Source organism: Mytilus galloprovincialis, chromosome 11 (genome assembly GCF_965363235.1).
Source record: "Mytilus galloprovincialis chromosome 11, xbMytGall1.hap1.1, whole genome shotgun sequence".
NCBI lineage: Eukaryota > Metazoa > Mollusca > Bivalvia > Mytilida > Mytilidae > Mytilus > Mytilus galloprovincialis.
In genome coordinates, this window is record NC_134848.1 from 78,971,663 (window position 1) to 78,999,524 (window position 27,862).

The 27,862-nt window shown below is 34.9% G+C and overlaps 2 protein-coding genes across 14 annotated transcripts in view; one reads left to right on the forward strand and one right to left on the reverse strand.

Annotated features, from left to right (window-relative positions):
• Positions 1-2,895: 2,895 nt before the first annotated feature.
• On the reverse strand, positions 2,896-9,163 carry LOC143051409 (mambaquaretin-2-like). The gene is made up of 4 exons (XM_076224320.1): positions 9,080-9,163; positions 5,693-5,711; positions 4,424-4,597; positions 2,896-3,124 (listed from the first exon to the last, which is right to left on the reverse strand). Exons 1-4 carry the CDS (start codon positions 9,125-9,127, stop codon positions 3,054-3,056), a joined length of 312 nt encoding a protein of 103 aa, XP_076080435.1. The 5' UTR covers positions 9,128-9,163; the 3' UTR covers positions 2,896-3,053.
• A 14,344-nt stretch (positions 9,164-23,507) lies between these two features.
• Positions 23,508-27,862, forward strand: part of LOC143052868 (phosphatidylinositol 4-phosphate 5-kinase type-1 alpha-like) — a 45,616-nt gene continuing 41,261 nt past the window's right edge. For 10 of the 13 annotated variants that reach the window (XM_076226009.1, XM_076226012.1, XM_076226016.1 and 7 more), the window contains exons 1-4: positions 23,509-23,786; positions 24,853-24,893; positions 25,548-25,679; positions 26,813-26,943. In XM_076226009.1, coding sequence (XP_076082124.1) covers positions 23,714-23,786; positions 24,853-24,893; positions 25,548-25,679; positions 26,813-26,943 — 377 coding nt within the window. In that variant the 5' untranslated portion in view covers positions 23,509-23,713. Of the gene's footprint in view, positions 23,787-24,852; positions 24,894-25,547; positions 25,680-26,812; positions 26,944-27,862 lie in introns of all 13 variants that reach the window. The other 3 variants (XM_076226014.1, XM_076226007.1, XM_076226010.1) reach the window with 1 other exon arrangement.

Below are 27,862 nucleotides of genomic sequence, written 5' to 3' on the forward strand. Positions count from 1 at the left end.
GATATCCTTAATTAGTTGTGTAGGAAAAGTTATGGAAAGAGTTGTGTTTAAGCACTTATACAATCATTTTAAAAAAGGTAATAAATTAATTTATGAGTATCAATCAGGATTTCTCCCTAAAAAAATCAACTGTTCATCAACTCTTAGAAATATATAATTGCATATTAAACTCCTTGGAAAAAAAGATATAAACTGTTTTGTATTCTGTGACTTCTCTAAAGCTTTCGACAAAGTTTGGCATAGGGGTCTTATATGTAAAATGAAAGCTTATGGTGTTGACGGAAACGTATTGAATTGGTTTCAGGATTATCTACACGACAGACAACAGAGAGTAGTATTAAATAACTCGTCTTCTTTCTTCTGTAATGTCTCAGCTTGTGTTCCCCAGGAATCAGTTCTGGGCCCTCTTCTCTTTGTCTTATATATTAATGATATTGCTGATAAGCTTACTTCACTGTGTCGGCTATTTGCTGACGACACATCATTCAATTATTCTGGTAACGACGGAGAACAGATTAAATCTGTTATCGATCGCGACTTGAAAGAGCTGGATGTTTGGTCTTCTAAATGGCTTGTGTCATTTAACCCAGATAAAACCGAAATTATGATTTTTTCAAATATTGAGACTCCAGACCTTAGCTTTTCCTTAAATGGTAAAAATATACCTTTAAAAGTTTAAGTACATCTCATAAGCACCTGGGAGTTAATTTCAGTAGTGACGCATAATGGAACAATCATATTGAAAGTATAATTATAAGTGTAAAGAAACACTTAAATGTTTTACGTAAACTTAAATACCGATTATCTCGAAATAATTTAGAAAAAACTTTTCTTAGTTTTTATTCGACCCATTTTTGAATATGCCACGGAAGTGTGGGATAATTGTGGAATAGGCTACTCACATAAATTAGAAAATTTGCAATTAGAGGCCACAAGAATAGTAACAGGTCTACCAATATTTACAAAAACTGAAACTTTATATTCTGAGGTTGGCTGGGAATCGCTTTTTGAAAGAAGAAGGAAAAGAAAATTACAGATGTTTTATAACATGAACCAAAAGCATGCACCAGAATATCTATGTAATCTTGTACCCCCTTGTGTACAAAGTACAACCAACTACCCGTTGCGAAATGGTCATGACATTATTGTTCCATTTTGTAGACTTTCCCTTACAACTGAATCGTTTATTCCCTCTACTATACGTGAATGGAATAAACTTTATCCAAAAATTCGCAGTGTCGACTCTATTTCTAAATTTAAGAAAGAATTAAAAAACGATAGTCTATTATGTAAAATTGAAACGTTTTATTTGTACTGCCAAAGGAAATTAAATATTATCTTAATGCAATTGCGATGTTCCACTTCATTCTTAAACAATGACCTATTTAGAGCTAATATTATAGATGATCCTTCTTGCCATTGTGGGTCCGATATTGAGGATGTCTACCATTACTTCTTCGTTTTCCCAAAATACACATTGTGTAGAAAAACCTTATTCCATGACCTTAACTGGCTGTCTGAAAACTTTGTTTTAGATACAAAACTATTAATTTGCGGACACTTGGAACTTTCAAACGAACAAAATATTCCAATTTTCAAACATGTTCAAAATTTCATAAAAAGGTCAAACAGATTTCTTATGCCTTGATAGAGCGTTATTATTACTGACACGGAACGTCATCGTTGTCATCAATTCACAAGTCATCGTCACAGAATTATACGACTTTTCAAACTTTTTTTTTTCTCTTTTTACTTTCTCTCCTCTTTGTTCACCTATGGAAGCTAGTATTATATTGTATAAACTGTTTGTTTTATATGCATGTCCATTATATTATACTATTATTGTAACTTTATATTGTATTATGGAGAAGACTTCATAAGTGTGATTTACTTGTGTCTAATCCATTTTGCTTTAATTCAGCAAATAAAATATGTTTAAACTAAATCTGCGCATACATGTATTGAAATTGTCATGTAAAAAGCTGTCTTTGGGGACTCAAAGCTGTTGGATTTATTATAGGTGGATTTGATCAAACGCATTTGACTCGATAGGGGGCATCGATAGGACGAATATTATATTGCAAACTCGGTTTTCTCTTTGCTTGATGGCTTAATTACTTATCGTTTGTCTTGAATATAATCTAATTTACATTAATGAATTGTAAATTTAACGTAACCATTAAAAAGTAAGATAGAAAGACAGAAATTTTTTGTTTAGGTCTTTGGTCAGCAGAAAAGAAAATGGGGTCAAGGTTGAGTTGTAATTTCTACAACGGATGACTGTGAGGGCATTCCGGTGTATTGCTATCGCCTAGATTTCCATTACGTAATATTCGTTTTAACCGATCTGTAAACATGATGAATACGTAAACATCACAAAGTGCAAACTAACATTCCTTATCGCTTGTTATAAATTAATTTCTTCAATGAATACTCATCAAATACTTTTTAAAGATGATGAATTTATAATATTAAAATGTTTTGTTATATGTATATATACATTTAAATAGAAAAATCTCGAATATCTATGCACACTCCGCAAGCGGAAGAATATCTCAAGATTAATATGATATTATATAACAATAAACCAGAGAATACTGATTTGTATCACTACAATATAATAATCATTACGGTGAGGATGAGTTCCCTGTCATTATTTTATCATCCACTCACAAACTTGTCCCAGAAAAAAAATATATCTGTACAAGGTAAATGTGACGGTCTATAATTTGACATTAGCTATAACTTCATTATGCTAGATGATAAACCCATTTGTAGGTTGGTAAATATTTTAGCTGAAAAGACACTTTGTCGTTGTTTTATGTTGATACCAAATATTTAGAAAATATCAACATCACTAAAAACATAACATGATATTAAAATATATACAACTCATTACTTTGATTAATCTTTTATTTACACAATCAAGTCAGTGGCCTCTTTCAATATAGTTTAGCAGCCGTGTAAGGAGTCGATATCCAAGTCAACTTTATAGTGGCATTGGTATAATATTATCGAGTCTATGATTGGTCATTCTAGGTCTTGCATAGACATCACTGACGAACTTGTTGTGGTACATTGCGCTTAAGAATCTCGCGCAGATCTCGCTTACTAAATACATTACCTACAAAATAAAATTAACACATTGGTATCCCTAAGTCATTTAGCAGAGCGAGCTGATCACAACACACCATGCATGCATACTTAAAATCATACAATAGTAAGTTTACAGAAAAGGGTTTTTAAAATAATTGTTTTTTTTTTTTTTTTTTTTTTTTATTTTTTTTTTTTTCGTCAATTTTTAATCTTTTTTCGGGGTGGGGAGGGATAATTCTGACTTTGCTTGCAGTAGGGTTAAATAAATCTGTTAGCTTCAATAGTGTCGATTTATTTTACTCGGACATATTTACAATACTGAAAAACACCGCAAAGGGGATTTCCAATAAGGGAAGGGAAATGTTTCAAAAAGTCTTGAATTCACAAAGGATACCTTCTATCCGTCTACGAATCAATACCGACACCAACACGTCAGATAGTATTTATACAAGCCGGTTTATAAGCGTTTAGTTGCTAGTCTGCTGCTTCAGGTTGAAATGGTGTAAACGAATTAGATTATAAAAGTTTTTTTGTTGTTTATTTTTCACTGAGGCAACTTACGCCATTGGTCCAGGAGGTATGGTAAAGAGTAAAATGTCGCTTTACACAATGATATTGAAATATGATATAATGAAGATGGTATGATTGCAAATGAGAAAACGTTCAACAAGAGAACAAATGCCTAGACATAAATAACTATCTATAGGGTACCGTACGACCTTCAACAATGAACAAATATTATACCGTATAGTCAGCTTAAACGTCAACGAAATGACATATTAAAAACAGTTCAAAGAAGGAAGCTAACAGCCTAATTTATGCACAATTAAATTAATGAATAAAAAAAAACAAATAGGTTACACAGTACCAAACGACAACCCCGACAATACAGACAGCTTGGGACAGGCACATACAGAATGTAGCGAGGTTGAACTAGTTAGCGTCGAACCTTCCTCTTAGTTACTGTTACATTTAGAATTCAATAACTGATGCAATGATAATAATGAATTAATACCTATACCTGTTTAGACAATAAACTGTTTATCTATTTATATATGTGTGCCAATGAGACAAATCTCCATCCAAATCACAATGTATAAAAAAAGTCAAAAATTACAGGTCAAAGTACGGTCTTCAAAACAACATAGTCTCCATGTTTCCATTGAACAGCAATCTATAAAGGGACCCAAGCGAAAAACAATTCAAACAGAAAACAAAAGTATAATATATTTTAAAAAAAAGAACGACAACCACTGAACAACAGACATGTGCATACAAATGCAGCGTAGCATTGAATAGCTCGTGAAATAATACACATAACACATACCTATACATTCTCTTTCACATTCCATTAAAGTTTTAAAGTTATTGGCGTTTCCTTGGCAACCACCATACACAAACTTTTCACATTTCCCAGATCTCCTGTTAAAGTGATAATTTTCAAAGTAGCCATAACAAGGACCAGAACTTGCTGGCAACCTACACACATTCTGTTCGCGTCCTATAAATATAATTATATTAAAATATACATTAATTCAATTAGAATTTTTCTCAGACGCGTATAGTAGATTGTATTCGACGGGTTTGCTGCATGCCTTATATTTATAAGTATATTTGATATACATTGATTAATCTTGCAAATGTCGGAAATTTTAATAAAATGTGTCTATATTTCTACTTCCTTCATGGACTGTTTGGTAGGGTGGCCTAGTGGTCTAAGAAGTTACTACTGTAATCACTAGCCAGTCAACTCTGATGTTGTCAGTTCGAGCCCCGCTCGTGCGCGAGCACGCGATTCCAATCTTATTGACCAGGATTGTCAGATTTCTTATCGAAGGTCATTGTTTTCTCCGGGCACTCTGACTCCCACCACCAATAGAAACTGGCCGCCACGATATATCCTAAATGCGGTGCTTAAAAGTGGCGTTAAACACAAAAAATCAAATTAAATCTTCATTCATGACCGTTTATATTTTATCATTATTTTATAAGTTAGATGCAAACAATACGGTTAGACCAAAGTTATTTCAATTCGAATTAGTTGACGTGTATTCTTAAATTGTTAAGTCTGTGCGTACATAAAAGTTATATTGATTTAAAAGTTGAAAACAACTTGAGAGCGGTTTTAAAGACTTTGACATGTGGTATAGACACTTGTCTACTCGAGCGACTTTGACCTTGTAATGTTGAAATATTGTCACATGGTAGACACTTTTAGATGTTGAACACGTCCAGATGCTTTAAGTATTTCAGTAGTTCCCATATGTCATATCTTTAAGTATTCTAATTTGTAAGTTGTATTATCGTATTCACCATATGTCAAGTGTGTTGATATATGTTGATGTCATTGACGTCTTTTTTTTAGATAAATCTTTGTTTGCGTACATCAATGCATGTACCATTAGTGTTTATATACGTACACCAATACGTGAACTACAAATCTGTATATATGCGTACATACATACAAATACACTACCTGCATGTACCATTAGTGTTTATATACGTACACCAATACGTGAACCACACATCTGTATATATGCGTACATACATACAAATACACTACCAAAACATTCAGTCTAAATAATAATATACTTACCTAATGGTTCCGCAGAAACCTGAAATATAATTTGATCATAAAAACTTAAGCTGTGTTCATGCCATATACGTACAAAATTATTTAATATTATACTTATATTTGATATTATTTCAAATCCTTTAATATTATTTGAAACAACGTTTGATAGTGAGAATTTCAAACTTGCGATCCTAGTCAATTAAGATTTGAGTCGATGACATGTTTTTTATGTGATAGTCGGTTAAAGAGCTAACCAGAGCTCATGTTTTCTCTGTTATAATGTATATATGCCGACTTTAAATAAAATTTATTTACTTACTTACTTACATGTGCGGTCAACTCTTATATTAGGGAGCTACCATTTGATTTTTATGGGGGGGGGGGGGGGGGGGGGGGGCTAGGATGAAATTTGAACAAAATAGGCAGGACATGAGTTTTGAGTAAAAAAAAAAAGGCAGGATGAGACACTTACAAAAAAAAAAGTCAGGACGACAATTTAGGTAAAAAAAAGTCAGGATAAACTAAAAAAAAAAGAGGCAGGACCGAACAGAGTGAAAAATAAAAGGGCAGGACAGAGATTACAGCTAAAAAAAAATGCAGGACAAAATTTTTCATCCTAGCCCCCCCCCCCCCCCATAAAAATCAAATGGTAGCTCCCTTAGTTGACATGGATTGTTAGTTTGAATAGCTATAGCTCACCATAGAGCCTTCACCAATGAACATAACCAATAGCTATAGCTCACCATAGAGCCTTCACCAATGAACATAACCAATAGCTATAGCTCACCATAGAGCCTTCACCAATGAACATAACCAATAGCTATAGCTCACCATAGAGCCTTCACCAATGAACATAACCAATAGCTATAGCTCACCATAGAGCCTTCACCAATGAACATAACCAATAGCTATAGCTCACAATAGAGCCTTCACCAATGAACATAACCAATAGCTATAGCTCACCATAGAGCCTTCACCAATGAACATAGCTATAGCTCACCATAGAGCCTTCACCAATGAACTGAATAGCTATAGCTCACCATAGAGCCTTCACCAATGAACATAACCAATAGCTATATCTCACCATAGAGCCTTCACCAATGAACATAACCAATAGCTATAGCTCACCATAGAGCCTTCACCAATGAACATAGCTATAGCTCACCATAGAGCCTTCACCAATGAACTAAATAGCTATAGCTCACCATAGAGCCTTCACCAATGAACATAACCAATAGCTATAGCTCACCATAGAGCCTTCATCAATGAACATAACCAATAGCTATAGCTCACCATAGAGCCTTCACCAATGAACATAACCAATAGCTATAGCTCACCATAGAGCCTTCACCAATGAACATAACCAATAGCTATAGCTCACCATAGAGCCTTCACCAATGAACATAACCAATAACTATAGCTCACCATAGAGCCTTCACCAATGAACATAACCAATAGCTATAGCTCACCATAGAGCCTTCACCAATGAACATAACCAATAGCTATAGCTCACCATAGAGCCTTCACCAATGAACATAACCAATAGCTATAGCTCACCATAGAGCCTTCACCAATGAACATAACCAATAGCTATAGCTCACCATAGAGCCTTCACCAATGAACATAACCAATAGGTATAGCTCACCATAGAGCCTTCACCAATGAACATAACCAATAGCTATAGCTCACCATAGAGCCTTCACCAATGAACATAACCAATAGCTATATCTCACCATAGAGCCTTCACCAATGAACATAACCAATAGCTATAGCTCACCATAGAGCCTTCACCAATGAACATAGCTATAGCTCACCATAGAGCCTTCACCAATGAACTGAATAGCTATAGCTCACCATAGAGCCTTCACCAATGAACATAACCAATAGCTATAGCTCACCATAGAGCCTTCATCAATGAACATAACCAATAGCTATAGCTCACCATAGAGCCTTCACCAATGAACATAACCAATAGCTATAGCTCACCATAGAGCCTTCACCAATGAACATAACCAATAGGTATAGCTCACCATAGAGCCTTCACCAATGAACATAACCAATAGCTATAGCTCACCATAGAGCCTTCACCAATGAACATAACCAATAGCTATAGCTCACCATAGAGCCTTCACCAATGAACATAACCAATAGGTATAGCTCACCATAGAGCCTTCACCAATGAACATAACCAATAGCTATAGCTCACCATAGAGCCTTCACCAATGAACATAACCAATAGCTACAGCTCACCATAGAGTCTTCACCAATGAACATAACCAATAGCTATAGCTCACCATAGAGCCTTCACCAATGAACATAGCTATAGCTCACCATAGAGCCTTCACCAATGAACTGAATAGCTATAGCTCACCATAGAGCCTTCATCAATGAACATAACCAATAGCTATAGCTCACCATAGAGCCTTCACCAATGAACATAACCAATAGCTATAGCTCACCATAGAGCCTTCACCAATGAACATAACCAATAGCTATAGCTCACCATAGAGCCTTCATCAATGAACATAACCAATACGCATTGTTAGCTATGAAAGGTCCCGAAATGTAAAACAATTCAAATCAGCTGATTTATGAAACCCACAATAAACTAAATTATAGAAATATATACACAAAAAAAAATAACACAAATTAAAGTCTACTGACTAGTGACATGCACATACAGAATGGTGTTGAACATGTTCACTGGTAGCAAATTAACCTGCCCCTGGAACTGTAGGTATTAAAGTGTTGTAACTGTTTGTCTTCAAGTCCGTGAATACGCAAAAGTGTTAACGTTGTTTCACGTATTTTTGACGTTGTGGATAGTGAGGTGAGACTGAGAAAGAGGTGTTGACGAAGGAACAAAATGGCTGAAATGATTTGAACTGTCAGAGTGTATGCCGTGTGTTTTGTATTTTATGTAACGTCTGTATATACATGTAGTGTGAATAAATCGTGACTGTTATTTTCTACAAAGATGGTGTTTAGTTTTGAATGAGGAACGCTCGGAATTCTACGTTTACAACAGTAAACATACAAGCTGTATAAGAAGCTCAATCAATAATGAAATAGTGACTAACTCAATAACTGAATTATTCTTGAATTTCAAATGAATAAATACAAGAAGATGTGGTATGAGTCAGAGTGCAAATCAGACAACTCTTCATCTGAGTCACAATTTATAAAAGTAAACCATTGTAGGTCAAAGTACGGTCTTCAACACGGAGCCTTGGTTCACACCGAACAGCAAGCTATAAAGGGTCCAAAAACTGATTACTGTAAAACCATTCAAACGGGAAAACCAACGGTCTAATATGTAGAAAAACGAGGAACACTTATGAACCACATCAACAAACAACAACTACTGAACATCATGCAGATTATAAAATAATATAATAAATATAGTACCTGGATTCCTATAAGTGAAAGTACGAGGAATGCAGCACAGTAAAACATGGTTGTAGATATAAGTATGATTCTACAAATCGGGGCATATCAATTTATAGGGAGTGCAACATATGCTGTATTAAATGACGAGCAGTAAATGTCTGCCCAAGGATGAAACGTTTAATCATTGTTTTTGATCGCTAATTAATATAATTGTTTCCGAAGGACTACGTGTATCAATGGTCAGGTGTACAATGGTCACACCACCTGTCTCGATATTAAAAACAAGGCTGAGGTCATTTTTAGGGTCATTTTCGGTTAAACAGTTCCTGTAAGATTTTATTTAAACGTTTTAATAGGAACCAGCCTTTACCATGTTAAGAAACAATGCTTATTTTTCAACATGGAAAGGTTGTGTTTTGAAGTTTCCCTGGCTGAAATTAAAGATTTGGCTTCTCTCTTGGACAAAATTTACCATATGTCTAACCCATGGCCTTTTTATAATAAACAAAGCGACAATATTGACATGTAAAAACGATGACTGCGCTCGTCTCATTATAGTGTAAGTACAAAATAATCCAGACAAAATTAATTTCAAACTATAACAAAACGGTTTGTAAGACAGACCAATTATCAGCTGTAACTCTATTTTCATTTTCTATATTCAAAATCCCCCTCCCTAGGCTTAATTAAAACCAACCACACCTGTCAAACGATTTTTTATCAAGCAATAAATGGAACTAAATAATATATTCGAATGTGGATACTGTTCCAGCAATCTTTAATTTGACGCTTTTTCTCGGTTTGTTTGTTTGTTTTTTTGTTGTTTTTTTTTGCGTTAAGATACAAATGATACCGATCATATAACTGACCATTCAAAATAAGGTGAGCAATTTTTACCATTTGAGTTACAGCAGATTTCAGTGAGTATGTAGCTAATTGTAATATCTTTGGTTAGCTTGCTTGTTAGCTGAACCGTGAAGTCATTGATAGGTAAGGTATACTACCCTTCTTTTAAAGTAGCTTAGTCCTACAGAGAGATAGATTGGTTATCTGTTGGGCTGGTCTACTATTAAAGGAGGGTAGTTTACCTAACCTAACAATGACTTCCCGGTTCAGCTAATAAGCAAGCTAACCAAAGATATTACATTTAGCTACATACTCACTGAAATCTGCTGTAAAGAATTTTGAAGTTTAAACTTTTATTTTATTTCTAAAATTTCTTCTTACATAAGTTACATTATTTTTGGAATGTTAATTTTTGACAAAGAAGAATCATTTTTGACATACAACTTGAATATTAGGATTACGTAATTAAGACGGATAACAAAGAGACATGTAAGTGCTAAATTATTTACTTTGGATTAAGTACCTTACATGTAAATTAAGGCTTTTGTTAAACAACCTTTTCCTATTACTCATGTGTAAAATTGTTAATAACACCTGTTACCCATGACTGGATTATTGACCAACCAGTGAAAATAGGTTGTGGTCAAGGGAGAGATACAAGGTACTTTTTGATTGGTGAAAACAGGAGAAAGTTAAGAAATCAGTGATCATGTGACCACGCCCGTATGGAAACAATTTAGGTTTTCAACGGTCACTTTGATTACTGATTTCAAGAAATAAACATCTACATTTACTAGAACTTTTTCTTGTTTTACACCAGGCGCTAAAAGTCATCAGACGCAGCACAGAAAAGTCAGTACGACAATATGTTATAAAAAATAACTAATACAATACATTGGGTTATTTTTGTTGAGATTTATTGTGGTTTACTTGGTGCCTACAATGGTATAAAACACGTACCGTTTTTCGAGAGGAAACCGCCAAAATATTCCGAATCCAAAATTTCCCAATTTATGGTAATTCCTTTATTGGTCACTAGAATTGTAATAATATTATACTGATAGTAGGAAAACGTTCCGCATCTGACAGGCACACTACCAAACGGTGTATTTAGGATTTTGCTATATACACGGGTCATAATCACAGGGTTGACACTACTAAATTCAATCATTGTCAAATTGTTCCCTTTTGTAGCATTTAGCATTTTAATCAGTAAGACTGTCTAAGGTAACAAAACGAATACTAAAAATCTGGACTTAAAATAAGGCGTATATGTACAGTTTTTAATTTGACGTAAAACAGCGAATCAAAGAATTCAACTTTATTTATAAATAATATAGGACAATGCTGTTGATTAAAAAATACTCCATTCCAGGACCTTTTGTTTTCCAAATAATCAATAGTACCAAAAGTTGATAAGTATCAGGTCGACGGGTTCAAAGAGAAAGATTGGAAAGCAGAAAACTGTGTATCTTATAATCGACATGACTTTATCAGATGACAATACCAATACTAACAATAAGGCGTACACATAGTTAATATATGCTTTAATTCAGTCACGGACCCACGGGTATGTTCTAGTAATACATTAAAATCACAGTATCTGAATTTGGTGTAATTCTTTGCTCAATTTTGGGCAATGGTATCGAGCATCTTTTCCACAACAACGTACGAAGTGAACTGAAGTTTTAACATATTGACCCCCCCCCCTTTTTTTGTCTCCACTGCTAAACTAGTGTCAATCGGCGTAGTGGTGTTCTTGTACGATGTGGATAATTATTTGTTATTTTTTTTCTTTTAACATAATTTGTGTTAATTAATCTCAAACTAATTTCAATACTGATCATATGTTAATGTAACAGACTTGGGGAATATGTCTGGTAGCAAGGATAGAGATGATTTATATATATATATACGGACAAATATAAAACGCATCTGCTTCTATTTTCTACATTTTAATCAGACAAAGATGACGTCACAAACAAAAATACAAAATACTGATAAAAGTCGAACAACCGTCTCTCTTACATACAGAAACATACTCCGATACTGATACATATAACATTAATGCTTCGCTTACTTGCCAAAAAAATGACCGGCGGGAGATGTTAAATGATTCCCACTCCGACATCAGAGTTGAAGCGAAGAGGTAGTAAGCAATGATAAGCCGTCGCATGATCTTCAACAATGAGAAAATTTAAACCCATACCGTAGTCCCTGTAAAAGTACCCGACAAGAACAATAAGAAATAATTCCAACTAGAAAAATAACGGCTTTATTTATACCAAAACAAAAATTTACGAAAATAGATATATGACAGACCTGAACCAACGACCACAGTGCTGTACTACAGTCTCATGACTTTGTCTGTTTAGAAAGGCACATTAGCGATTTGAGCCATTTTCTGTTGTTTTTCTGTTGTTTTTCTCTTATTTTTCTGTTGTTTTTCTGTCTTTTTTTATTTTCATACGTCAGTAGTATCTTTTTTGTTCTGCTTTTATTCGAAATGAAGTTTTATAGAATATAGAGGGTAAAAATAAGAAAGTCAAGAAACTAACCCCATGTCTAATTTACTATAGGACTGCTTTTGACATTACTTGACCTTAATATGCAAATGATAATAACAGGATATTTTATCCACGTGGTAATATTTGTTTACAAAACTTTGATGACACATGCATACGTCAATTAACATGATAACATTGGGCGGGGTCAGTGATAACATTTGATTTTATACATGGAAAATTTAGATATGTTGACTTTAATTCAATTAAAATTTTGAGGAGAACTCCCACATTCTACTGATCAAAGATCACCTGCATACAGCACCTTGTGTAAAGTTGATACATACAGCACCTTGTGTAACCTTACAAGTAAAGTTGATACATCTATTAAATAAGGACATTTATTTGTCAGGTAGGCTTGCCGGTAGTCATTTAATTGTTATCAAATATAACCCCACTCGCGGTAGGTGAGGGAACGACCATTTTACTTTCGAAAAGCAAAAAAGGGGGATGTTGCTGGGTGTCGTAACTAAAATATTCTGATCCCTGATGAGATGAACCAAACAATCTGGTCAAGCAGATGGAAAAAAATATTTGAAAGTAAATTCCCCCAATAACATTATGGATAAATTGTGGAAAACTTAATAAATTTGTTCGCGTCTGGCGCGAAAAACAATTTCTGACTAAGAAAAAAAAGTACCCCCCTTTTTGTAGTTAAATTGTTCATCCCTGATGAGATGAACCAAACAAGCTGGTCAAGCAGATGGAAAAAAATATTTGAAAGTAAATTCCCCCAATAACATTATGGATAAATTGTGGAAAACTTAATAAATTTGTTCGCGTCTGGCGCGAAAAACAATTTCTGACTAAGATAAAAAAAAAACATACCCCCCCCTTTTTGTATTTAAATGGTTGGTCCTTAACTATTACTCAACTACAAACATCAGTAAACATCACAACTCCCTAGACATGTGAAATATAACCCCAACTAGGGTAGGTTTCTGTACTCAACCACACACTTCATGCATGTAAAAATGACCTCTCCCTAAACATGTCAAATATAACCCCACCTATGGTAGGTTACTTCTATCTGTGATCATCTGTATTCAACAACACACTTCATGTAAACACCACCTCACCATAAACATGTAAAAAACCATCTAGGACCATTTACTCAGTATTATCTGTACACACCCCGGGGAGGGATTGTAACTTCCTATATTTTCAGTGGTACGAGTGTGCTGAAAAACAGGGTCGATTTTTCATGCCCTGCTGGTTAAAACAGGGTCCCTTTATATGTCCTGCTGGTTACATGTAGAACAGGGTCGCCTTTACATGCCCTGCTGGTAAGAACAAGGTCTTTTTTAAACAAAGTAATTGTCTAGAACTGGATCGCTTATTTAACTGTTAAAGATACAGTCTAGAACCCGGGTCTAGAACGGCATCTATTTTATACGGTCGGTCTAGAACAGGATACATTTTCTGAGCCTGTCTAGAACAGGTTTTTTTTCTCAATGTTTTCTGATTAGAATAGGGTAAGATTTAGCAAGTGCTGTCGGCTCAGTTATATCCGAAAGGATAGACAGTAACCACCCCCCCCCCCCCCCCCCGGGTACAGACTCAAACACATCATGTAACATCACCACTCCCTAGCAAAATAAACAGATGAATGTGTGACGTTTACAGTGACAGCTTTATACTAGACGGTATGGGGTTTGTTCGTTGTAGAAGTAGATACGCTATAGTTTGTAGCTTCTATATCATTGTTTATTGGTGGAAAGTTGTTCCCGTGACAGCTTTATACTAGACGGTATGGGGTTTGTTCGTTGTAGAAGTAGATACGCTATAGTTTGTAGCTTCTATATCATTGTTTATTGGTGGAAAGTTGTTCCCGTGACAGCTTTATACTAGACGGTATGGGGTTTGTTCGTTGTAGAAGTAGATACGCTATAGTTTGTAGCTTCTATATCATTGTTTATTGGTGGAAAGTTGTTCCCGTGACAGCTTTATACTAGACGGTATGGGGTTTGTTCGTTGTAGAAGTAGGAACGCTATAGTTTGTAGCTTCTATATCATTGGTCATTGGTGGATAGTTGTTCCCGTGACAGCTTAATACTAGACGGTATGGGGTTTGTTCGTTGTAGAAGTAGGAACGCTATAGTTTGTAGCTTCTATATCATTTGTTCATTGGTGGATAGTTGTTCCCGTGACAGCTTAATACTAGACGGTATGGGGTTTGTTCGTTGTAGAAGTAGGAACGCTATTGTTTGTAGCTTCTATATCATTGGTCATTGGTGGATAGTTGTTCCCGTGACAGCTTAATACTAGACGGTATGGGGTTTGTTCGTTGTAGAAGTAGGAACGCTATTGTTTGTAGCTTCTATATCATTGGTCATTGGTGGATAGTTGTTCCCGTGACAGCTTAATACTAGACGGTATGGGGTTTGTTCGTTGTAGAAGTAGGTACCCTATAGTTTGTAGCTTCTATATCATTGTTTATTGGTGGATAGTTGTTCCCGTGACAGCTTAATACTAGACGGTATGGGGTTTGTTCGTTGTAGAAGTAGGAACGCTATTGTTTGTAGCTTCTATATCATTGGTCATTGGTGGATAGTTGTTCCCGTGACAGCTTAATACTAGACGGTATGGGGTTTGTTCGTTGTAGAAGTAGGTACCCTATAGTTTGTAGCTTCTATATCATTTGGTCATTGGTGGATAGTTGTTCCCGTTACAGCTTAATACTAGACGGTATGGGGTTTGTTCGTTGTAGAAGTAGGTACCCTATAGTTTGTAGCTTCCATATCATTTGGTCATTGGTGGATAGTTGTTCCCGTTACAGCTTAATACTAGACGGTATGGGGTTTGTTCGTTGTAGAAGTAGGTACCCTATAGTTTGTAGCTTCTATATCATTGGTCATTGGTGGATAGTTGTTCCCGTGACAGCTTAATACTAGACGGTATGGGGTTTGTTCGTTGTAGAAGTAGGTACCCTATAGTTTGTAGCTTCTATATCATTGGTCATTGGTGGATAGTTGTTCCCGTGACAGCTTAATACTAGACGGTATGGGGTTTGTTCGTTGTAGAAGTAGGAACGCTATTGTTTGTAGCTTCTATATCATTGGTCATTGGTGGATAGTTGTTCCCGTGACAGCTTAATACTAGACGGTATGGGGTTTGTTCGTTGTAGAAGTAGGTACCCTATAGTTTGTAGCTTCTATATCATTGGTCATTGGTGGATAGTTGTTTCCGTGACAGCTTAATACTAGACGGTATGGGGTTTGTTCGTTGTAGAAGTAGGTACCCTATAGTTTGTAGCTTCTATATCATTGGTCATTGGTGGATAGTTGTTCCCGTGACAGCTTAATACTAGACGGTATGGGGTTTGTTCGTTGTAGAAGTAGGTACCCTATAGTTTGTAGCTTCTATATCATTTGGTCATTGGTGGATAGTTGTTCCCGTTACAGCTTAATACTAGACGGTATGGGGTTTGTTCGTTGTAGAAGTAGGTACGCTATAGTTTGTAGCTTCTATATCATTGTTTATTGGTGGATAGTTGTTCCCGTGACAGCTTAATACTAGACGGTATGGGGTTTGTTCGTTGTAGAAGTAGGAACGCTATAGTTTGTAGCTTCTATATCATTGGTCATTGGTGGATAGTTGTTCCCGTGACAGCTTAATACTAGACGGTTTGGGGTTTGTTCGTTGTAGAAGTAGGTACGCTATAGTTTGTAGCTTCTATATCATTGGTCGTTGGTGGATAGTTGTTCCCGTGACAGCTTAATACTAGACGGTATTGGGTTTGTTCGTTGTAGAAGTAGGAACGCTATAGTTTGTAGCTTCTATATCATTGGTCATTGGTGGATAGTTGTTCCCGTGACAGCTTAATACTAGACGGTATGGGGTTTGTTCGTTGTAGAAGTAGGAACACTATAGTTTGTAGCTTCTATATCATTGGTCATTGGTGGATAGTTGTTCCCGTGACAGCTTAATACTAGACGGTATGGGGTTTGTTCGTTGTAGAAGTAGGTACGCTATAGTTTGTAGCTTCTATATCATTTGTTCATTGGTGGATAGTTGTTCCCGTGACAGCTTAATACTAGACGGTATGGGGTTTGTTCGTTGTAGAAGTAGGAACGCTATAGTTTGTAGCTTCTATATCATTGTTTATTGGTGGATAGTTGTTCCCGTGACAGCTTAATACTAGACGGTATGGGGTTTGTTCGTTGTAGAAGTAGGTACCCTATAGTTTGTAGCTTCTATATCATTGGTCATTGGTGGATAGTTGTTCCCGTGACAGCTTAATACTAGACGGTATGGAGTTTGTTCGTTGTAGAAGTAGGTACCCTATAGTTTGTAGCTTCTATATCATTGGTCATTGGTGGATAGTTGTTCCCGTGACAGCTTAATACTAGACGGTATGGGGTTTGTTCGTTGTAGAAGTAGGTACCCTATAGTTTGTAGCTTCTATATCATTGGTCATTGGTGGATAGTTGTTCCCGTGACAGCTTAATACTAGACGGTATGGGGTTTGTTCGTTGTAGAAGTAGGTACCCTATAGTTTGTAGCTTCTATATCATTTGGTCATTGGTGGATAGTTGTTCCCGTTACAGCTTAATACTAGACGGTATGGGGTTTGTTCGTTGTAGAAGTAGGTACGCTATAGTTTGTAGCTTCTATATCATTGTTTATTGGTGGATAGTTGTTCCCGTGACAGCTTAATACTAGACGGTATGGGGTTTGTTCGTTGTAGAAGTAGGAACGCTATAGTTTGTAGCTTCTATATCATTGTTTATTGGTGGATAGTTGTTCCCGTGACAGCTTAATACTAGACGGTATGGGGTTTGTTCGTTGTAGAAGTAGGTACGCTATAGTTTGTAGCTTCTATATCATTGGTCATTGGTGGATAGTTGTTCCCGTGACAGCTTAATACTAGACGGTATGGGGTTTGTTCGTTGTAGAAGTAGGAACGCTATTGTTTGTAGCTTCTATATCATTGGTCATTGGTGGATAGTTGTTCCCGTGACAGCTTAATACTAGACGGTATGGGGTTTGTTCGTTGTAGAAGTAGGAACGCTATTGTTTGTAGCTTCTATATCATTGGTCATTGGTGGATAGTTGTTCCCGTGACAGCTTAATACTAGACGGTATGGGGTTTGTTCGTTGTAGAAGTAGGTACCCTATAGTTTGTAGCTTCTATATCATTGGTCATTGGTGGATAGTTGTTCCCGTGACAGCTTAATACTAGACGGTATGGGGTTTGTTCGTTGTAGAAGTAGGTACGCTATAGTTTGTAGCTTCTATATCATTGGTCATTGGTGGATAGTTGTTCCCGTGACAGCTTAATACTAGACGGTATGGAGTTTGTTCGTTGTAGAAGTAGGTACCCTATAGTTTGTAGCTTCTATATCATTGGTCATTGGTGGATAGTTGTTCCCGTGACAGCTTAATACTAGACGGTATGGGGTTTGTTCGTTGTAGAAGTAGGTACGCTATAGTTTGTAGCTTCTATATCATTTGTTCATTGGTGGATAGTTGTTCCCGTGACAGCTTAATACTAGACGGTATGGGGTTTGTTCGTTGTAGAAGTAGGAACGCTATAGTTTGTAGCTTCTATATCATTGTTTATTGGTGGATAGTTGTTCCCGTGACAGCTTAATACTAGACGGTATGGGGTTTGTTCGTTGTAGAAGTAGGTACCCTATAGTTTGTAGCTTCTATATCATTGGTCATTGGTGGATAGTTGTTCCCGTGACAGCTTAATACTAGACGGTATGGAGTTTGTTCGTTGTAGAAGTAGGTACCCTATAGTTTGTAGCTTCTATATCATTGGTCATTGGTGGATAGTTGTTCCCGTGACAGCTTAATACTAGACGGTATGGGGTTTGTTCGTTGTAGAAGTAGGTACCCTATAGTTTGTAGCTTCTATATCATTGGTCATTGGTGGATAGTTGTTCCCGTGACAGCTTAATACTAGACGGTATGGGGTTTGTTCGTTGTAGAAGTAGGTACCCTATAGTTTGTAGCTTCTATATCATTTGGTCATTGGTGGATAGTTGTTCCCGTTACAGCTTAATACTAGACGGTATGGGGTTTGTTCGTTGTAGAAGTAGGTACGCTATAGTTTGTAGCTTCTATATCATTGTTTATTGGTGGATAGTTGTTCCCGTGACAGCTTAATACTAGACGGTATGGGGTTTGTTCGTTGTAGAAGTAGGAACGCTATAGTTTGTAGCTTCTATATCATTGGTCATTGGTGGATAGTTGTTCCCGTGACAGCTTAATACTAGACGGTATGGAGTTTGTTCGTTGTAGAAGTAGGTACCCTATAGTTTGTAGCTTCTATATCATTGGTCATTGGTGGATAGTTGTTCCCGTGACAGCTTAATACTAGACGGTATGGGGTTTGTTCGTTGTAGAAGTAGGAACACTATAGTTTGTAGCTTCTATATCATTGTTTATTGGTGGATAGTTGTTCCCGTGACAGCTTAATACTAGACGGTATGGGGTTTGTTCGTTGTAGAAGTAGGAACACTATAGTTTGTAGCTTCTATATCATTGGTCATTGGTGGATAGTTGTTCCCGTGACAGCTTAATACTAGACGGTATGGGGTTTGTTCGTTGTAGAAGTAGGTACCCTATAGTTTGTAGCTTCTATATCATTGGTCATTGGTGGATAGTTGTTCCCGTGACAGCTTAATACTAGACGGTATGGGGTTTGTTCGTTGTAGAAGTAGGTACGCTATAGTTTGTAGCTTCTATATCATTGGTCATTGGTGGATAGTTGTTCCCGTGACAGCTTAATACTAGACGGTATGGGGTTTGTTCGTTGTAGAAGTAGGAACGCTATTGTTTGTAGCTTCTATATCATTGGTCATTGGTGGATAGTTGTTCCCGTGACAGCTTAGTACTAGACGGTATGAGGTTTGTTCGTTGTAGAAGTAGATACGCTATAGTTTGTAGCTTCTATATCATTGGTCATTGGTGGATAGTTGTTCCCGTGACAGCTTTATACTAGACGGTATAGGGTTTGTTCGTTGTAGAAGTAGGTACCCTATAGTTTGTAGCTTCTATATCATTTGTTCATTGGTGGATAGTTGTAGAAGTAGGTCCGCTATAGTTTGTAGCTTCTATATCATTTGTTCATTGGTGGATAGTTGTTCCCGTGGCAATTATTTGCTCCGGTTGAAGGCATCACTGTGACTTTGAGACGAAGAACAGCAATAAAAGCGCGTTTCCTTTGTTTTTTCAAAGCCTTTGTTTTTTTCTTTCATACGACTTTTTCTTATTTATTTATTTACTTAACTTATTTATAGTCAAAAACTGATATTAGGATATGGGCATATATTTTTATTTTCGTAAACAATAAACTTTAGAAATACATGTATAGGGATTAGTCGCTAGCAACTCAAAAACTTTGGGACTTTTTGGGAAGCACAACGCCAATGTTTGAAAATTGATTATTTTTTTTATACCAACTTCAAATATTGACCACTGGTACTGAAAATATTCGTACTTCGGATTAAAACAAAACCAACCAAAAAAGTCTTTACCATTTTCATCAGATGGTTGAAAGTTGCCTCATTGCCAATCATACCTCATCCCCTTATTTCTATATTGCTTCGACTCATATTAAACCTTCTTCTGTATTAAAAAAAAATAAATATGCAAGATACTCTTACTCTTACTGAAACTTTGAAGAGATGATTTCAACTGTAATTTAATTTCTCCTTGATAATATGTATTTATTCTAATGGCCACCTATTGCGTCCTTTAAATAGCACGCAGTTTTGATCCTGTAATGTTATCAATCACATTCAATTAAAGGCCAAACTTAGTAAAGATCCGATTGACCGTTACCTTGATTATATATAATTTTGAATATTTAATAATTTTCAATTTATTTTGCGGAAACATGAGAACCAGGACAATTACTTTAAGTAACAAATGCTATATACTTACATGAATCTGATGTACAGTAGTTGTCGTCATTTTGTGTAATTTATACGTGTTTCTCGTTTCTAGTTTTTTATATATTCAATTCAATTCAAAGTTTTATTGCCATATAAACTATACAGTTTGTGACATATAACAACAACAAAAACAAATAAAGACAATAACTAAGTAACTCAATATATATACACAAATTCAGGTAAATATTAAAGGGTCCCCTGTCCTCAGTTCCATTGACTTTTTTATAAAGGATCCTAGTTTATTCACTTGTGTTGGTGTTGATGGATTAAGTATATATATAACTTTGTCATTGTCAGTGAGATTAGCAAATGAATTACTTTCTCTGTTAATGCAATTAAAATATGTTAATCTAATATTTGAATTATGAGAACAATTTATTTAGAAATGTTTCTCATCATCTAGTACTTTGCATTTTTTGCAAAGTCTCTCTTCGCGAGGAATTTTAAAATGCCTTCCTTTTTCAATTAATAATGAATGGTCACTGAGTCTAAGTTTTGTAATTAATTTTCTAAATTCAAAGTTTGGGTTAGAGAGGTAAGGTTTGATCAATAGATTTGGCTGAAGTCCTTTATAAAAATTTAATTTACTTTTATCATCAATAGATTTCAACTTATCCATCAACAGGTTGTTGTAATAAGAGTTTATTTGGGGTTTTAATATAGCTTTTAATATTTTTTAATTGTTTTAAATTATTACAGGTTTTTAGTCTATCTATATCAATGTTAGATTCAGAAAGAATATCTTTTGCAAAAGTGAACCATATGATGAATAGGAGCCACTAGAATCCAAAGTTTTAGTTAATTGAAAACATTCATGTAATAAGGGATTCAAATTTAGACTAGACCGTTGGTTTTCCCGTTTGAATGGTTTTACACTAGTAATTTTGGGGCCCTTTATAGCTTATTATTCGGTGTGGGCCAATGCTATGTGTTGAAGGCCGTACATTGATCTATAATGGTTTACTTGTATAAATTGTTATTTGGATGGAGAGTTGTCTCATTGGCACTCACATCAACTCTTCCTATATCTATTACAGCAAAAAAAGTCATTTTCTACTATAGATTTGGATAAAATTATTAGTCTCACATTGTGAAACTCTTTAAAAAAATAACGGCATAAGAGATGTTTTTTTCTTTTTCTTTTGTCATCATAGTTTCTTTTTTTTATGCTGTGATATTCCTTTGTCTCCTTCTTACGATGTGTATATAACAGAGCTTGTTTGCAATTGTCCGTGCCGGAAGGAACGTTTTTATAAATACGGCAAAGAACGTAGTCTAACATGTCTAAGTTTACCTGGTTAAATGCTAATATTTCGTTACCGCAAAATCAAAACTTTTAAATTTACTCAATTCTTTCATAGATTCAAACATTTGGTTTGTATTTTAAGCTGTATACTGCATAATGCTTTTTTTCTAAACGGAATATCACATCGGCCTAGTTTAGCGGCCTTTTATAATGAATAGATGCAATGACAGGCTTATATAAAGACACAAGCCACCGTCTTAAAATAAATGCATAAATATCATCGGAACGAAAAATATATCAAGAATAAACTGTTGACTCAGATCTCTCGCATTAATGTAATTTAGATTGTATAAATGCAAATGCAAAACTTAAACATGTAAACTATTCTAACAATTCGAAGTCAATATATGTCTGATGGACAGACCAAATTATCTCATATGCATGCCACGAAATATTGCCTTATCGTCATAGTGCCTTAATTACAAGGTTTTCAGTGTGAGGTAGGCGATTCCTGTCACGGCTGAAAATGATAAAATTGACCGGCTTTTTTTTTATATGCAAACTAGTCTATGCAGAGCGGTAAGTAACTCACGGCTCGCATTAAAATTAAATTGGAAAGCGGATTACAGCTGCATGAATAAAACTACAAAATGCTATTTTCTGTTGAAGACACACACACGCTTTTTACCTTGTGCATGTATACGTATTTGAACTAAAATATATTTAAAAAAATTATAAAATGGTATCCTTTTTAGATCTAATGAACGTGAAGTTTCGCATTTTTTTTTTGTGGACATGTGAAATTTCCCCATCACTTGGCGTTAATCGTAGTCATCATTGTCTACTAGTATTACAAAGGTGAAATCAAAGCTGCACCAGCTTCTGTGAAACTATTGACTATATCTAAAATTACGAGGGCTAATTTGTCAGCCGTCATCACGTAAAAACGACGAATCAAAGAATTCAACTTTATATATAACTAATATAGTACAAAGGTGTAGATTAAAAATTACACCACTCCAGGCCCTTTTGTTTTCCACGTAATTAATATTGCCAATAATTAAGAAGTTCCGGGTCGAGTCCGATACCGATACCAATAGTATATTCACCTGTTACCGATTACCTTATCTGTATGTTCCGCATCTGACAGGCGCACTACCAAACGGTGTATTCGGGATTAATATGCTATATAGTATTACACGGGTCATAATCACTGGGTTGACACTATTTAATTGTCAAATTGTTACCTATTGTAGTATTTTAATCAGTTAGACTTTCTAAGATAACAATACGAATACTAAAAATCTGGACTAAAATAAGGCGTATAGGTACAGTTTTCAATTTCACGGTTAGCGGGCATGACGTAAAACAGCAAATCAAAGAATTCAATATTTATAACTAATATAGGACAATGCTGTTGATTAAAAAATACTCCATTCCAGGACCTTTTGTATTCCAAATAATTAATATTATCAATCATTGATAAGTTCCAGATCGACGGTTTCAAATAGAAAGATTTGAAAGCAGAGAAAACTGTGTATCTTATAATCAGCATGACTTTATCAGATGACAATACTAATACTAAAATAAGGCTTGCGCATAGTTATATAGGCTACTTTAATTCAGTACGGGTGTGTTCTAGTATATATATATATATATTTGTACATCAAAACTGTCAGGTAAACTTCTTTTAGGCGTTATATACTGTCTTTTAACGACAAATTCTAAATAAATACGTTGTATCTCATTCAATTTAAAAAGCAAAAGATCAACAAGGAAATATCTCTGTAAAAATAAGTCAACAAGATTGAGGATGTGACCTGTGACCAGGTGAGCCAAATTTTTCATGTTTACGGAAATACATTTGTCCTTCTGTGTGCGCATGCGGTTTCAATACTTCCGGAATAATCACCCCATAATCTAGATGACAGAAAGATGGAATTTTATGAATTTTACGCCGCTTTTTGCATAGTAGTCGATTAAATGGTCCTGAGACAATAAAACACTTTCACAATGGCTTAAGGAAACAGTGATTTAGCCATAAACAACAAAAAAATATACAAGAAATCGATCGAATACACGGAAGATGGCGACTAGTGTCGACCAAAACGTCCCCACACATAATGATCAATCTGTCATACAAAATATTCCAAAAGAAGGTGAATATCGCATATAATTTGTATAACTCTAGTTATCATTTCTTTGCAGAAACTCTAATTTAGGTCGGAAGCTGTCATAAATTTTACACACTCTAAGGTTGAGGCATAATAAATTATATTATAAGTCTTACATTAACAAATTTAAGATATGGTTATGTTAAATACTTCCATGTAAGACTTCTATCCGAAATGAATTTTTTAAATTCCTTAAAAATATAGTGTCCTAAGGTTAGATGCAGTAATAACTACACTATAAGCATCACTGAGCATGATAAGCATATTTACATTATAATATCCATGTTGATAAAATTGAGAATGGAAATGGGGAATGTGCCAAAGAGACAACAACCCGACCATAGAGCAGACAACAACAGAAGGTCACCAACAGGTCTTCAATGCAACGCGAAATTCCCGCACCCGGAGGCGTCCTTCAGCAGGCCCCTAAACAAATATATACTAGTTCAGTGATAATGAATGATAAGTCTGGTATTGAATTAATGTATTATAGTCTAGTCTGGACGCTGAGCGGAAATCTACAAAGAATGTATTTCATTCCATGATTGTTCCAGGAAAGAATGAGTTCCTGTATACAACACTGGTGATCCTCTGTTGGTCATTGTTGGTAAAACACTTAACAGTAATACAGGAGATTCTAGATTTGATTTGGAATCTCCTGCTGCATTGACCTCGGGCTCGGCATGTGGGGAAAACTTCTAATAGCACATTGTGGTGTAATGAAATTTCTTGTTGCCTCAATTTTTTTTCTGGAAAAAGCAATTCGAAATCATGTATATCATGATAACTGTTTGCCGCAGTCAGTATTATTTTCATGATCTTTTCAATTTTTAGTTTTAAATGTTTAAATGCTGAAACCACAAAATCAAATAACCACTCAAATTTGAATTTTCCTTTATTGTTCATCATCACTGATCATGATAATTGGTTCATTTAATTTATGCATTAAAAGATTATATATATACACAGTCATGACAGTATTATCATGATTATAACTACAATGGTAATATTATCATGTTTATTTTAATGTTTACAATGTTTTATTTATCAGGTACATTACCGAGAGAAATATATAAACAATCACCATTAGAGGTTAGTACGTTTTATAGTAAGGTTGTATATTGATATGAAATATAATTGATAATAAGACACACATACACCAGAGACAAAATGGGATGTAACAGCAACTATCATGGCTGTAAGGCTGTCAACAATTTAAACTTTTGAAGAAACTTAAAAGGCGTAAAGGGAAATGCATAAAATGATTGGAAAGAGGACAAAAAAGCCTAATTATACATTGTACTAAAGAAATTGCAATATATATAGCAAATAGACCATCAAAATATGACATACATCAACATGATCAACCAAGTTATGACATGTATGATGTCATGCGTTTTTTTTTTTTTTTTTAGAGTAAAGTCAAAACAGGGAAGTCAATGTAAACTGACTGCACCAATCACTGCCTTCATTTTTGAAATATTTTTTGTTCCATATTCATGTAATACTTGAGAAACTGTAATCAGATTTTTTTTGTCAACAATACATGTACAAGACCAACAAATAACAGATTATTTTAAACATTAACATTTTATTCTACATGTTATAGTCAAAAATGTTTCAGCATGTTGAGATGGTCCATATTTGAAATGCTCATATAGAGACCTAGGTGAGCAAATTATGCTATTTAGATCATTGATAATTTTTTCTAAAGAAATAAAATTATCTACAATTGTTTAATTTTAGCCACAGACAAACCAAAACATGGTTACAGATACACTGAGGCCGTCAAGTAGTATACATGCTGGTAAAGACAGAGAAAAGAAGATTGGACACAGGAGAGTGGACCATCACACAGGAATGGTCACTTATAAAAAGGTAGATATAGGTGGTCATTATATTCTATACATCATGACCATGGTCTACAACAATCATAACAATGTAAAAATAGCAGTTTACATGTATATGAGTTGTGGGGGATAGAAATGGTCCTTATGTTAATGAATATCAATGGTCTGTTCATTTTTTTCAGAGTTGAAAAATCACTATGCATAATCTGATTCTGTTTGAAAACTTAGTTGATATAAAAACCCTACATATCAGGACAACTTTCATCTTTTATTTTATCGATAATTTTTAACTGGTTCTTTGTCAGGTACTTTTTAACAGGTCAAAAGTATACTATTCTCGGAAACCAGTCTTACTGATCCGAATCAATGCTGCGCTTTATAGATAAGGTAACTTTACAGTACATTTCGTCACCTGGACAGGTTTAGCTCAAAGTTTAAGACAGTTTGGCACCGTAGGACACATATTTAGTAGACATGATTGATAGACAGTTTGGCAAGACAGGAGACATTTCGGGACCAAGGCAAATCAGTATCTCATTTTCTTACCTTATTATGTTCTTTATAATAAATATCATACCGGTAATTTTTTCACAAAAATATTTTTTTAATTTTAATTAATAGCATAATTTCATAAAATTTACAAAATCATATTAGATCATAAGTAGAAAAAAAACAATACTTGTAATATGGTGACCTATAGTTGTTAATTTCTGTGTCATTTGGTCTCTTGTTGAGAGTTTTCTCATTGGCAATCAGACCTTATCTTCTTTTTATTGATTGCATTTGAATAAAACTTTTTTCAACTAAAAAAAAAAAACAGGATACAAATCCAATGAGCAATGATATATATATATATATGTATATGAAAAAGTTTTTGGCGCAGACTGGTATCACAAGCCTATCAACACTGGTGTTGTGAGTTTTAACCCTGGCAGATATCTAATTGACTTGGATGTCAGTTATCCTACTGTATGGTTTCTGAAGGTACTCCAGCTTCCTCTGCCAATAAAAACTAATACATCTGTTTAACTAACTGCTTTGCATCGTTAGTTAAACAACAAAAGTGACTGTCAAGTTCTCAGTTGACTTGTGCCACCTTTTAACATTCCTTAGTTGATATTTTTCACACAGTGTTCAGAATGTTGGAATTGTATTTTGTAGAAACCTACATCCGAGTTAATGGCTGCCATACAGTTGGGTATAGGACAGAGCGTGGGAGGTTTGTCATCTAAACCAGAGAGGGACGTTCTCATGCAGGACTTTGCTGTTGTAGAAAGTGTCTTCTTTCCTTCGTGAGTACTAGATGTTGATTCACAGTAGACAGTTTTAACATAAAATATAGTCATATCAATGAAAACCTTGAATCAAATAATAACTGTTTTTATTTATGTGAGTAATAGTACTACTTGAGCATTGCAATAATAAGAACTCGCAATAATTAAAGTTTAATTTTTTTAAAAATTACATAAATAAATGCATGCAATAATTTACAGTAACCTAACGGTATTACCCTATACCAAAGTAGGAAGAGAGCATAGGAATGTAGCAATATTTTTGAAAGATTGGAATAAATGTTCTTTCATTAGACATCACATTACAAACTAAGATGCTGCCGTGTTTTCCACTTAGTATACACACACTAAAATATAGTCCCTGATACTTTCCAGGCCTACATTCATATGTATATTTAAATATACACATAGGAACTGTGGAAAATTTGGTTTAAACTGTCATACTCAATATTTATAAGAAGATGTGGTACGAGTGCCAATGAGACAACTCTCCATTCAAAAAGTACGGCCTCCAAAACAGGAAACACAGAACAGCAAGCTATTAAGGGCCCCAAAATTGACTATTGTTAAATGTTAAACCATTCAAACAGGAAAACCAAGGGTCTTATCTATATAAAAAATATAGGAACACTTATGAACCACATCAACAAATGACAACCAATGGACAGCAGGTTCCTGACGTAGGACAGGTGCAAATAAATGCAGCGGGATTACATGTTTTAACAGGTGCCAACCTTCACCCTTACCTACAACAATAGGAGAACATTACAACATATGAAAACACCCTCCAAAATACCCATTACTGAATCAAAAGACATATTAACAAATACAAGTAAACATACACTGAACGAATAAATTTAATCTATGACACAATATAAATACAAAAGTGCATGCAGCAAGTATGGTGGATCCTTGTTTC

Excerpts from the sequence above, each read along its gene's own strand:
- LOC143051409 (XM_076224320.1), bottom strand. The coding sequence starts at position 9,127 with ATGTTTTACTGTGCTGCATTCCTCGTACTTTCACTTATAGGAATCCAG. Across the intron at positions 3,125-4,423 it reads ATGTGAAAGAGAATGTATAG|GTAATGTATTTAGTAAGCGA; the intron begins GTATGTGTTATG and ends TTTATTTTGTAG.